General features: G+C 34.0%; 2 protein-coding genes across 2 annotated transcripts in view; both read left to right on the top strand.

The window, feature by feature from the left end:
• Positions 1-3,701, top strand: part of LOC127964016 (uncharacterized) — a 6,299-nt gene extending 2,598 nt beyond the window's left edge. The window contains exons 2-6 of the mRNA XM_052564190.1: positions 1-268; positions 2,189-2,359; positions 2,444-2,564; positions 3,320-3,412; positions 3,501-3,701. The exon at positions 1-268 is cut by the window's left edge and continues 761 nt beyond it. Of these exons, the coding sequence (XP_052420150.1) occupies positions 1-268; positions 2,189-2,359; positions 2,444-2,564; positions 3,320-3,412; positions 3,501-3,624 (777 nt within the window). The 3' untranslated portion in view covers positions 3,625-3,701. The remainder of the gene's footprint in view (positions 269-2,188; positions 2,360-2,443; positions 2,565-3,319; positions 3,413-3,500) is intronic.
• A 1,459-nt stretch (positions 3,702-5,160) lies between these two features.
• On the top strand, positions 5,161-13,124 carry LOC127963951 (5,6-dihydroxyindole-2-carboxylic acid oxidase-like). The gene is made up of 8 exons (XM_052564092.1): positions 5,161-5,233; positions 6,504-6,859; positions 6,992-7,314; positions 8,448-8,652; positions 10,046-10,213; positions 10,384-10,563; positions 10,649-10,798; positions 11,909-13,124. The coding sequence occupies exons 2-8, from the start codon at positions 6,505-6,507 to the stop codon at positions 12,106-12,108; spliced, it is 1,581 nt and encodes a 526-aa protein (XP_052420052.1). The 5' UTR covers positions 5,161-5,233; position 6,504; the 3' UTR covers positions 12,109-13,124.
• Positions 13,125-13,537: the final 413 nt, after the last annotated feature.

Genomic DNA, 13,537 nt, shown 5'->3' with positions numbered 1-13,537 from the left:
TGGGCTACAGAATCAGAGCATAGTCAAGAGGAATGGCAGGCAGTAACAGCACAGATGGGTACAGATGGTGGTGTGTCTGATATGGATGAAGTAGAACAGGAAGAGGAAGAACAGGAAGTAGCAAAGTCTCAAGAAGGTGTGACTGAAGTTAAAGCAAGAAGAGAGGAGGAACATTCCAGATCTGAGGCACAACTCCAGAAAGTTTCAACACAGGAGGAGGTTCCCCCATCCGCCAAAACAGTACCAAAGGAAACTCAACAGGAACCCGGTAATGAATCTATAATTAAGTGCATTTAACACCCCAAACAACTTCAAACTAAAAATCGTGATACATTTCAATCTCCAACCATTAAGCTACAATTGCTGTAATATTTTCTAGAGCAGTTCTACTCCATAGTTTTAGTTAGCTATTGTTTCCCAATTGTGATGGTGTTTTCCTCCCTCGAGTCTAATGCAATTAGACTTTCACTGTCTGATCATTGTACTTACAATATTCAGCAAAGCAATTAAGCTGCCTAAGGGCATCCCTTCAGTTTAGAGCAGCGAAAAGGCTCATAACATGTATCTCTGAAGATGACTGGCTCCTGGGTGCACTCTGAGTCATCTATCCACCATTAATTACACAGTCACGCTGAAATACACTGAAACACAGTGCTCTGTCAGACCGTGTTCAATGGGGATTCAGATGGTATCACTTCATTTCAATCTTTCAAAACATAATAGAATAGATCAGAATAGAATGATGTTGCAGAATAGCATTTGTTTTCTTTAATCAAAGGATAAGTAAGTTTAAGTAAGTAAGTAAGGATAAGTAAGTACATTTAGGAGTATGGAGAATAATAAAGCCCACACAAACACCTGCAAACACTAATCATATCTCCCTCTGCTTGACAAAAACTAATTGAAATAAGCAATAAGTAAATCTACAAAGTCAGTGTCATTTTATAGCCCAATGTTATTAGTATTCATATGTTTTTGTACATAACATTTGTACATATACTGAAACATACAATATATACTCATCGAAATCATATGCAAAGCATTAATTTTTATTTATTTAATTATATATATATATATATAATTTAAGTTCATTCTGAATGTTCATTCTGAATGTCACCAGAAATTGTCAAATCTGGTAAATGCATTACTAATTATGCATTAATTAATTTAATGAATTTTATTAATTAATTATATTAATTCCTTCAGTTCAATATTCTGTTAGCCTAAAGTAATTCATACACAGTTATACAGAATGTCTCTAACGTTATTCTTACGCATTTTAAACACAGACATTGCTTTAATAATGTACATGTTAGAGTATACAATTATACAAAAATGTAGAACCACACTTGATGAAAAAACATCTACGAGTATTAATGAGATCTTGTTGCATTTTTACATCTTCCTGAACCAGTGAGAGTGGGGTCAGTTTTGGTGTCTGTCCAAAGCTCCAGAGCCTAATTTCTGATGAACCGCTGTCCTGTATGTTTCTGCTCCTGCTGCTCCTGTGACCTACATCGAGAAACACATTCATCCTGCTGAAACTAAGACACCCCTAAACCTTAATTCCCACACAGCATAGACTTTACCCTCCAATCCTCCTAAAAGCATTGCATGCTTCACTGAGTCACATGGCCTCTGTCACAATAGGCTGTATTCAGATAAAGCAGACTTTCTTTATTTCTGTGCATGGGATAAATACGTGAATCAAATGTGCATCTCTTAAGACTGATTTCATGATCTGAAGCTGTTTGATGAGAGGAATCTTACCCTAGTATTCATAAAAGCCAAAGATTAGTTACATAATAATATCTCCGGCCATTCAAACCAAAAATCAACATTGCAGATGACAAACACACATCTCTTTGCAAAGGTTTCTAAGCACCATAATATACTGAACTCTTTTAGACCTAGCTGTTGTCTCACCTGATGAATATACTGTGAGAGCGTCATTGTAAATTCCATACATATCCTCCAGCTCTCATCTCATCTTCCTGCTGCAATTTTCACCACTCTGTTAAATGTCTCCCGCATTTCACAACAGAAGTCGCAGTGGACACCAAGGGACCAACTGAGTTGCAGGAGACTGTTATCACAAAGTCTAAATGACACAAATTCCCTCTCAAATCTTCTCTCGCCTGCTGCATATAAATGTAACGCAATAAATGTGTGGAAACTTCTTTTACAGGTAAAACAGATTTTACAGGTAAAGCACATGAGGCCAGTGATGTAAATGAGATAATCACCTCCAGGGACCCAAACAAGAATAATCATGGTGTGCCTGTTTTGATGAACACTGTTGAGGAGCTTCCACCAACACCAGATCTCAAACTGAGACTCGGAGATACTGACTCTACACGTATGCCAGCTACATGAGAAATATCATTTAAACAAACCAAAGTACATTTTATTAATGTAACTTTCTGTATTTGACACGCTTCAGAGAGCAAAGCCACAGGGCAGGAAGCATGGAAGATAGGAGCCATAGCAGCAGCTTTCTTTCTCATTCTGCAAACTGCTGTCACCGTTGTCTACATTCTGAAGTGCAGGACCAAGCCAAATAGGTTTGTGTGTGCATTCTAGAAATATAAGGATCTTTGAAAGGAGAAGTAGGTATTGGAACATGACTACAGTGATTGATGAGATATATAAGAACAATATAGACTGTATACAGAGTGTTAATAAATACACACACAAAATCCACTCGACAGATGATTTGATCAAAAGTGACTTATACATAACAAGATTCCTAAGACTCAAACGAGTGAACTATAAGAACACTGGAGTGTTCTTGAATGAATTTGTAGTCCCTGTTTGATAGCTTTGAAGCAGTCTATACCATTCAAACATTTGGGTTTGGTGAGATTTTTACAGAATTTGTAAGGCATCAGTTCACCAAGGCTGCATTTATTTGTTAAAAAAACATCAATATTGTGAATTATTATTACAATAAACATTTTTTCAGTAAATTTAAAATTGTAAATTATTAATGTTATGACAAAGCTGAATATTCCAATCTTTAGAACATTTATTTTTATCACATTGAAAACAGTAGTTCTGATTATTATTTTAGCAGATATATGCATTTAAAATGAATCAGTTCTCTTCTGAAAAAAACAAACATTATATATATATATATATATATATATATATATATATATATATATATATATATATATATATATATATATATATAATGAGAAATGATTGTAACAAATGATAAAACGAGAACGAAGGACCACCTTCCTCTGGCTAATAATAGGTAATGTATATTGAAAGAACTGTTTTAAAGATAATATTCCAATATATTTGTTAGCAGCAGTGTGGCCCTAAAGAAGATCTGTACTAGAGGAAACGGAGGTATAGAAGGGGACGTAAATAACACAGATACCACCGTTTCAATCGATGAACAGTGAGTATATCACCACACATACTCACCCTGATTATGAACACACACACACACACACATATGCGCTGTGACTGATAGTTTGTGTTTGCAGAACCGCTGCAGATGACCTTCCAGAGTACTCACAGGTCCAGCAGGAGGACATTGCTATGACAACTATCCCACTGGATTCCATAGAGAAGAATTCATCCTGTGACCCCAGAACCTCAGTTGTTTAGCATTGCTGACCTTAAGGAATATGATTCTTAATCATATAAGTGTGTGTATGTGACTGAGAGTCTGACTGTCTGAGTCAGTGTGTCTATGTGTATTGAACGGTCTAGTTAGCCTTGACACCAAATGTCACACCTGTGTTATTCTTTGTACAGTATGACCGTTATTTGTGAAAAAGCAGAGTTTTATCAGTTTTTAGGTTGGTTTCACCGTTAAAATATTTAAATATTTGGGGGTAAAAAGATAAATGCACTTGCTAAAGCAAAACAGCATAAAATATTAAGACTTGTTTTCATAGAATATGTTTAGGTTTTAGTTTTTATTGAGTGTTTTCTTGTTTAAAACATCTAACATTTAACATGATTTATGTTTAAAATAAACAACTATTTGCCCATGGGGTAATACACTTAACTGAATATTTATTTGAGAAAAACAAGTTTTATTATATTTTTGCTTCTCAAGTATATTGATCTTGGATATTTTTACTGAAAAACATGATAAAATACGTATGTACCAATGTATTGTCCTGCACTCCAAAAATTTATTTAGGCCTAAATCTAAGACATGTATCTGAGTTTAATATAAAATTCCATGCATTTGGACAGAAAAAAAGAAAGAAAAAAATTTAATAAATGTAATCTGATGCATATTTGTCAGTCATACATAAAGTAAACAAGTAAACAAGTAAGATTTAGTTTTATGCATTTCTTCAAACTGCTTCAGATTAGCATAAAACTGTTAATTGTGAAACACTTACATTTACATTCAGTTAAAAATATCTGAACATGGTAAAAATGTGGCACGCTTTGAACAATCATTTTCAGTCAATCATAGTTTATATGTCTTTAAAATGCTTTTAGTTTATTTGTACTGTATAATCTTTTGCTTCTTGTTTCCTTAATGTATGATTGGCAACACATTAAGCTTTTTAATTTTATTTGATATTTATTTGATAATAAAATTGTGTAATAGATGGACTTTTTTATGCAATTCAAATAATCTGAAATTTGGACCTTTAGATAAATTTTGGCTTTAGATTTTCTGCTGTTTTGTATTGTTGATGCAGAACAGTTACTTTTCACACAAATGTATTGCATTAAACAATTTCCATAGAAAAAAATAAAATAAAATATATCTATCTATATATATATATATATATATATATATATATATATAGATAAGTTTGGCATATGTAATAATTGAAATTTAAGGAGTTAATGTCTTTCTATCTTTCCTGAACAACCCTCTTGTAAAAGCCATGAGACACGTGTCTTTTCTTTAATAAATGGTTGGTTTCTGTCCACTATTTTGCCTGTTATGAAAGCAAAGACCACTAATCTATCAGACTACTGAAAAGGTCAAACCAAAAGACGCAAATGAAGAGCCATATTCACTGAAGAGAAAGGAGAGTTGTATAATGTCTTTTTACCCCTTCTCTCTCTCTCCTGACTGCTGATCACGGGATGGAGGGGTCAGAGAGATGAGTGCAGTCAGGAGGGGTGTAAGTATAAAAGAGTAGGCCAGGGGGCAGCACAGGGGGCACTACACCACAGAAGAAAGAGAGAGTGGGAGAAAGAAAGATTGGGGTAGAAAAGAAAGAACGGGTGATATAAGGTACGCACTTTACTTTTATTTTTATGTCCTGTATAATTTTTTACTCTTTTTATCACTGCATTGGTTGAAGACAGACATTGTGCGTCACACAATTTTGTCAGGAACCTTTTACATAAGAGACAATATGACAAATCAATATAAGAAATAATTTACCATTAACTCAATCCTTTTGTGTGGGTTTGCTCTGAGGACATAACTAGCCACTGAGTGACACAGTTTGAGGTAGTGACGTTGGAACTGTTTATATCCTTGTACGCTTCTAAAAGGCTGCTATACAACTGCAAGCTTATGGTACTTAAAAAAAAAAACTAAAAATGGAAAATTCTATATCAAAGAGTGAGAAAGAAATCATATGTTGCTTTCCATTGTTTCTCTTTGAAAGTGATACATTTCTTTCATTTTCCTTATCCTCTGTAGTAAGAGTATATCCTACTGTGCACATTCAGCACTGATCTTAAAAGATCACCCAACTTTATCAGGGCAATTTTGTTACCATAACCATAACCATAACCATAACCATAACTCTTCATAGTGAAATAATTGTCTCAATGCTTAATTTATCCAGTTTAACGGCAAACTACAAAATACATGTAAATAAGATAATAATATATAAAATAAAATGCTATATATTTATATATCGTTTATTTAATGTTTTATTTTTCTAAAATAATAATATAACAAAATTAAATAAGACAAAATACAAAATCTAAAATGAACTGACTAGCATTTTTTTCTTTTTAAAGTATACTATATGCATATAACAGACTTCTGTGATGTTTATGCATAAAACAAATAATATACAGTTTTCCAAACAGGATGAGAAAAATAATGAATTCAAATGATTGAAATTTCAATCTTAATATTTTATAAAATGCTGCTTCTATATTCATCTTGTTATATGATGTTTAGATAAAATAATGCGAAAACAAAACCAAATACGTTTTTTAGTGTTCTAATTAAATAGTTTGCTAATATTACAAGTATAAACTGAATGCATGACTGAATATTAATACTAATAGATATTGGCAAGTTAAACGACCTAACATTCACAATCTATGCAATTTAAATTGGATATTTTATCCCCCAAGTTATTTTACTCACCTTCATGCTGCTCCAAACCTTTATGATTTTTATTCTGCCTACTATTTGTGTTCTACTGACGAAATAAAATTGATACAGGTTTGTATTGACACGAGGGTGAGTAAATGGGTGATCTATCCCTTTGAGCATATTTTAACGCATGTGGTCCCATATTGTAATGTCTTTCTAGGATGTGGAAGAGTGTGTGTTTAGTGCTAATGTGCGTTGGACTGACGCACGCTCAGTTCCCACGTCAGTGTGTGACACCAGAAGGTCTGCGGAGTGGCACCTGCTGCCCATCACCTACTGGACTGCCCAATGATGAGTGTGGATCCAGCACCGGGAGAGGACAATGTGTGTCCATTACTGCTGACCGCCGGCCGCACGGGCCTCAGTATCCTCACGATGGGCGGGATGATAGAGAACGATGGCCACTTCGGTTCTTCAACAGAACCTGTCAATGCAACGGAAACTTCAGTGGATTTAACTGTGGGCGATGCCGACACGGTCTGACAGGGCCAAACTGTGATCAAAGAGTCACCGTGGGTGAGGACACACATCCATATGCTTGAATACTCATGATAAACATGTATACAGATATGCACTGTAAATATATACAGCATGTGACGTTTGCAAGCTTAGCTTTCTTTCTCATCTGGGTTTGTTTCTGTTTTTCAGTGAGACGTGACGTCATGCAGATGTCTGCAGATGAGAAAAGAGCCTTTGTGAACGCCCTGGACCAGGCTAAAAGAACTGTCCATCCTGACCTGGTCATCTGTACCCGCCGCTATCAGGAGATTTTCGGCCCGGATGGAGCAAGTGTACAGTTTGAGAACATCACCATTTATAATTATTTTGTCTGGACCCACTACTTTTCGGTCAGTAAGACATACATGGGTCCGGGCCAGCAGAGCTTCGGAGGTGTGGATTTCTCTCACGAAGGACCAGGATTTGTCACTTGGCACCGGTACCACCTGTTGCAACTGGAGAGAGACATGCAGGTGACCAAAAACAGATAATAATAATGAAAAAATGTTTTATGTGATTCCAAAAGTGTATGAGACGGGGGAAAAGGAGATATTTTAAATAATACATTGGTTGCTCTATTCCATGCAAATGTAGCGACTGGGAAAAATATGCAAAAAGTATCATTAAAGAAGTTCATATGACAAGTATGAAATATCAAGTTTTCTGAGGAGAAACGGGTGAAATTTAATTTGATGACATCTGCCCTATACAGTGTCTCTTCTTGGTTTTAGACCACTCTTATGATGCTTTGATGTTCTTTTAAAAGCTTGAAATCTCCAATAGAGAAGTAAGAACAATAGAGAAAGAGAAAAAGAAAGAAAGTCATACAGGTTTGGAATGACATGAAGTTGAGTAAATGATGATAGAAGTTTCATTTTTTGGGTTGAATCTTTCCTTCTGTATTCATGCTTTGTTACATCATATGTTATAAAAAGTCACAATAATTGCATGCCAAGACAAGTTATGACATATAAACATGATGACATAATTTGAAATACCAGATACAACTTTTGCTCATAATTATCACTTTTTATGTCACAATTTTGACTTAGTAATAAATAATAAATATAATTTATTAAATGATCATAATAAATGTATATATCATAATGAATTTCGACTTTTGTATGATTAACTAATGTTTTTTCTCATGTTTTGGAAATGGGCTTCAATACTTTGTTCTTATAGAAGACCTGCAAAGAGTATTTATCTTTAAATTAATTAATAAAATAAATAAATAAATAAATTCTAAGTAAGTAGATATGTAAATAAAAAAATAAAGAAACAAAAAAAAATCTGAAGTCAAAATATACTAAGATCAACTTTACTTGAGAAATAAGATAAAAAATAAAATAAAAATTAAGAGAATGTGTTTTGAATTTAATTAAATGAAAGATTTTTTTTAATCCTCATTTCTACATTTTCCTTCTTTTATGAAGATAATCCTCTAAAGTTTTGTAAGATTTAAGCTCTATTCAAGAAAAATCTATTTGCAAGTCTGATTATCTTGTGCAGTAAGCAGAAATACCAACTATTAATCATTGATAAAAGTATCAGCTAATGGGACATGTTGGGTTACGCATGTGTGTGTGTGTGTGTGTGTGCACAGGACATGCTGGAGGATCCGTCGTTTGCCCTGCCATACTGGAACTTTGCAATAGGAGGCAGTGAGTGTGATATCTGCACAGATGACCTGCTGGGAGCCAGAAGCAGCTTTGACACCAATGGCATCAGTTCCAACTCTGTGTTCTCTCAGTGGAGAGTCATCTGTGAGAGTGTGGAGGAGTATGAGACACTGGGGACCATCTGCAACAGTACGACGCACTCACACAACATACCAAAAACACACACATATATACAGAATACAGCAGAAACACACATCTAATTTTGTGTCCTCTCTCTGGTGGGAGATCTGTGAGAGTGTGGGGGAGTTTGAGACATCGGAGACCATCTGCAACTATAAGACACACACACACACACACACACATGCATTCCAAAACCTAAGACTGCTCACATGCTGTTCAAACTAATCCTTTGAGGCATTTTGAAAGCTCAGAAGAAAGAGCAAACCTTATATGGGCAAAATGATTAGGATCATGTGATTGTAGGCTGTGGGACCTCAGAAAAAGATTTGATTCATAGATCAAAGACAGATAACAATCATGATAAAAAAAAATATGTGTATATATATATATATGTATATATATATATATATACACATATTTTTTATTCATTTTGATTTCACATGGTTACAATATTTTTTGTCAAAATTTTAATTAATTACTCTAAAAAAAATAATGTGGTGCATCTATCAAAATTGAATAATTATTTTTCTAACATAATGAATATATGAGTGTAACCAGTGTTATTTTTATCAGTAAGACACTGTTGTTTTTTCCATATTCACTTTAATTTCAGTTAAAAAAATTGTTTTATTTATTTTTTGTCTTGTCTTGATACGTTTTAGGTAACAATTATTTTTATTAAACATCATCAAGTTTTGGGAGAGTCACACCATATGACACATGATTTTACAATCTAAAGAAATCTTAACTTATAAAAGGTTATCTGATATTTTACCAGACATATTGCCCTTGACACATAGTCTTGTTTGTCTAAAAGGGGTAATTTTTTTTAAATGATTTAATTATTGAAATAAAAAAAAAAAAAAAAAAAATATATATATATATATATATATATATATATATATATATATATATATATATATATATGTACCGGTATTTATTTTTTCTATTTGTTGGTTGGATCACATGACTGTGCTTTTCACACGTGATTTGGCGGACAAAAATTTTTCAAATATTAAAAGCAGTGAATTAGCTGTGTTAATGTATAAAAATATTAATTTCCTTATAAGTGTTTCCCTACATAATATGAGACATTTAAGAGACATCTTTAAAAAAAATAATGATTCGTGACAGTAGTATCATTCTGACAATTTAACTTCATGACCCACATAAAATACCAAAATGCATTTGAATTTAAAATACTTAAAAACACGTTAATTATTGAAGTGTTTTCAAGTCAGTGTGTTTGAATTGCATTTGAATGTATTTTTGAATAGTTAAAAAAATAAAAAATAATAATAATCTATATATATATATATATATATATATATATATATATATATATATATATATATATATACGTATATATATCTCAAAAGTTCTCTACCTGGTATGTTTTCAGGTACAGAGACAAGTCCGATCAGAAGAAACCCTGCCGGTAATGTGGCTCGACCCATGGTTCAGAGGTTACCAGAACCACAGGACATCATTGACTGTCTCGAGCTGAACACTTTCGACACACCACCTTACTACTCAACTTCTTCTCAAAGCTTCAGGAACACTATTGAGGGTATGATACACTCACACCTGTAAATAAAACTTCTTTTAAAAATGTTTTTTGAAAAATGTTTGAAGCCATAGGAAAAGAAACTAGCACACCAAATAATCACCTGCATAAAGTCTTTGCAGCATTTCGGAGAAGCGAGGAGACTTTTCATTAGTGTTCTTGTGTGTCATTAGGTTACAGTGCTCCCCAGGGAAACTACGACCCAGTAGTGAGGAGTCTGCACAACCTGGCTCATTTGTTTCTCAATGGCACAGGTGGACAGACTCACCTGTCACCAAACGACCCCATCTTTGTCCTGCTTCACACGTTCACTGATGCCATCTTTGATGAATGGCTTCAGAGACACACTGCTGGTAAACACACACATACATAATAAATAACCAAAATGAGGTTTAGATTTCAGTGGCATTCTAACTGGTGATCTTTGTTGTAACACAGCAGGAACAGTGGTCTATCCTGAAGAAAACGCTCCGATTGGGCACAACAGAGAGTTCAATATGGTTCCTTTCTGGCCGCCAGTCAGAAATGCTGAAATGTTCGTCGCTGCCCCAGACAACCTGGGCTACACCTATGAGGTTCAGTGGCCAAGTGAGTAATCAGTAATAGCAACACAGAAAAAAATGATCCATAACAAGGCCATAAACTAAAATCCCAAATCTAAACACTTTAGAATAACAATCTGTCATTAATAGATTAGCTACTATGCAGGACGAAATGAGTTGTAGTACATTAAAACTTTAGTTACTATTAAATAAGAACAGAACCCCAAACAGTTGTCTTTTTTATTCTCAACGTTGTCATAAGACGCATTAGTAATTACTCAAGTGTTATCTAACTCTTCAAGAACTACTAGTGATCTGGATTATTATTTAAAAAAAAAAAGAAAAGAAAGGTTCTTCACCTTAAAATAATGGTCCAGATAATTACTAGTTCCTCCAAAATGCAAGTAATTCATTGGTAATTAATTGGTGTGAAATAATAGCTATTTCATAATTAGCCCCATCTCATTCAGTAATTACTGATTGTCTATTAAGGAAGTTTTTCATTCCTAAATTCACTATTTCTTACTGATTAGTTCAGCTTGTTTCGATATTAGCTAATAGAAGTGGCTGAAGTGTTACATTTGTAGTTCACTCATTAGTCCTGCTTTACTTCCTTCATAAATATCTGTTAATGATACAACATTATTCTAAAGTGTTAACAATATTCCTTTCTGTAAATCTTTTTTAGTTTAACCGAACTTAAAGTTAAAGGAATAGTTCACCCTAAAACTAAGATTGTCATCATTTCCTTACATCTTTTTTCTTCTGTGCATCACAAAAGTAGCTCATTGAATTAATATCCAGCTGTGTGAATTCAGTATAATTGCAATACATTATAATTCACTTCAACACTCAATGAAGAACACTGAAAGAAATCATGCCAAAGAGAGTACACATGCATATTAAGCCAATGGGATCACTTGGGGTCCTAAAAGAGACACAATTTTTAGGGAGGACCCAATTTGTCCTGTCACTGGTTTAAAGGTGGTTAGCAAACCAATGCCGAAGGATACATTTCTGCCACCTACTGGACTGGAGAGTGAAGTGCACACAGGAAAGCAGTGGCAATTTCACTATGCATTTAAAAAATGTTGTCCACCGTAATACATTTGTGGTTTGATATAAACACAAAATCTCTCTCTTTCTCCCTCCTTAGCTCGGGCATACACTATTTCAGAGATCATCACCATAGCGATTGTTGCCGTGGTGCTTGTTGTGGCTGTAGTGGGCGGAGTCATCGGGTGTGCTGTTCGGGCTCGTTCTTACCGCTCGGCCGAGGGCCTGGAGCCGCTGCTAGGGGAACAGTTCAGGCGTTACACAGAGGAGGAGCGGCATGCTTCTCAGTCTGTGGTGTGATTGAGAAACTTATAAAAAAAAATACATTTTTATTATTATTATTTTTTGCACTGTGCATCCACACTGTACTGGAGGAGTTGAATTATGAATTATTAGGACTCAAAATCACTATAAAAGTAAAAGGGGCTCAATTTATGACTATTTATTATCAGATTTTTAATGTCCAGTGAGACACTGAGAATACAGTCATATGCGCCATAAAACACATTTAAATGAGTTTATGCACTGCTTATGAATGCCCACATGACTTATGGTTATTGTACAGTGTGGCCTATTTTATATTACTGAGTATAATAATTCTGATTTTGTGTATTTTACACTCAAATTTATTTAACATTTTATTTTACGATTCAACAGCAACTGAAATAGAGACAGATTTCAAGAATATTGAAATAAGAAAATTATAAATAAATATTTTAAGTAGATTTTATATATGTTTTACTAAATTATTATTTAAAAACGAAAAACCATTTCGTTTCGATACCATAACATAACATTCCTGATAGTGTCCATACACAGGCTCAAACTGTTATATGACATGTATTGTGTAATGCCATAATAGTGTTATGATTTATAATCAAACCTATCAGAACAAAATTGCAAGAGTGCAGAGTAAAAAGTGTCTTGGTTAATTAAAGTGCGACGACAGAACCTGGCAAATAATTTAGCAATTTTGGAACAGTATACTTTTCTGTAATTAACATTCAATAATTAAAATAATAATTAAGAACTAGGTTTGTGTAATTAATTTGTATTCAAGAGGCTTATTTTTAAGAGGAGCATTTTCATTTGCCAAAGATGAATTGGATGTTAAAGCGTGATCATATCCACTGTGATGCATGATTATGATGCAGATTAAAACATTTGGAATGACAGCTGCCCTCGTGGCAACTATTAACATTTGATTTTCTGCTGATATTTAAAGGGCAATCAATCATGAAACATATTCATCCCATTTCACCCTATGTCACCCTATTTATGAAGAAAAGACATAAAATAAAGTATATTTCCTCTCAGTTGACTTTGCAGATTTCTACATCACTGCAGTGTGGCAATAATGACCAATTCAGCAAGCTGTATCATGTCATGCATGTCACTTCTACTTAGTCGTTTCCTACTACTACTACTACTACTACTACTACTACTACTACTAATAATAATAATAATAAAAGGAAAATCTTCACTGCACTTAATGGGCATGTTGAGCAAAACCTGGCAGTTTCAGCCATATTACAGTAACACAGGTGTTCAGATGCCATTCCATCACTTTAAACATCTGGTCCATCTGCACTGCTGCCCCCTAGTGGTGAAAAAGAACTGCATGTTTAAATGTAACATTTCCATTTTAATTCAGGGATGGTCAATTTTATTCCAGGAAATCTACCGTTTCACAATGTTCACTTCCAACCCTTATCAAACACACCTGAAC

This window comes from Carassius gibelio, chromosome A1 (assembly GCF_023724105.1).
Source record: "Carassius gibelio isolate Cgi1373 ecotype wild population from Czech Republic chromosome A1, carGib1.2-hapl.c, whole genome shotgun sequence".
NCBI classification, from domain to species: Eukaryota; Metazoa; Chordata; class Actinopteri; order Cypriniformes; family Cyprinidae; genus Carassius; species Carassius gibelio.
This window is presented reverse-complemented; position numbering and strand designations above follow the sequence as displayed.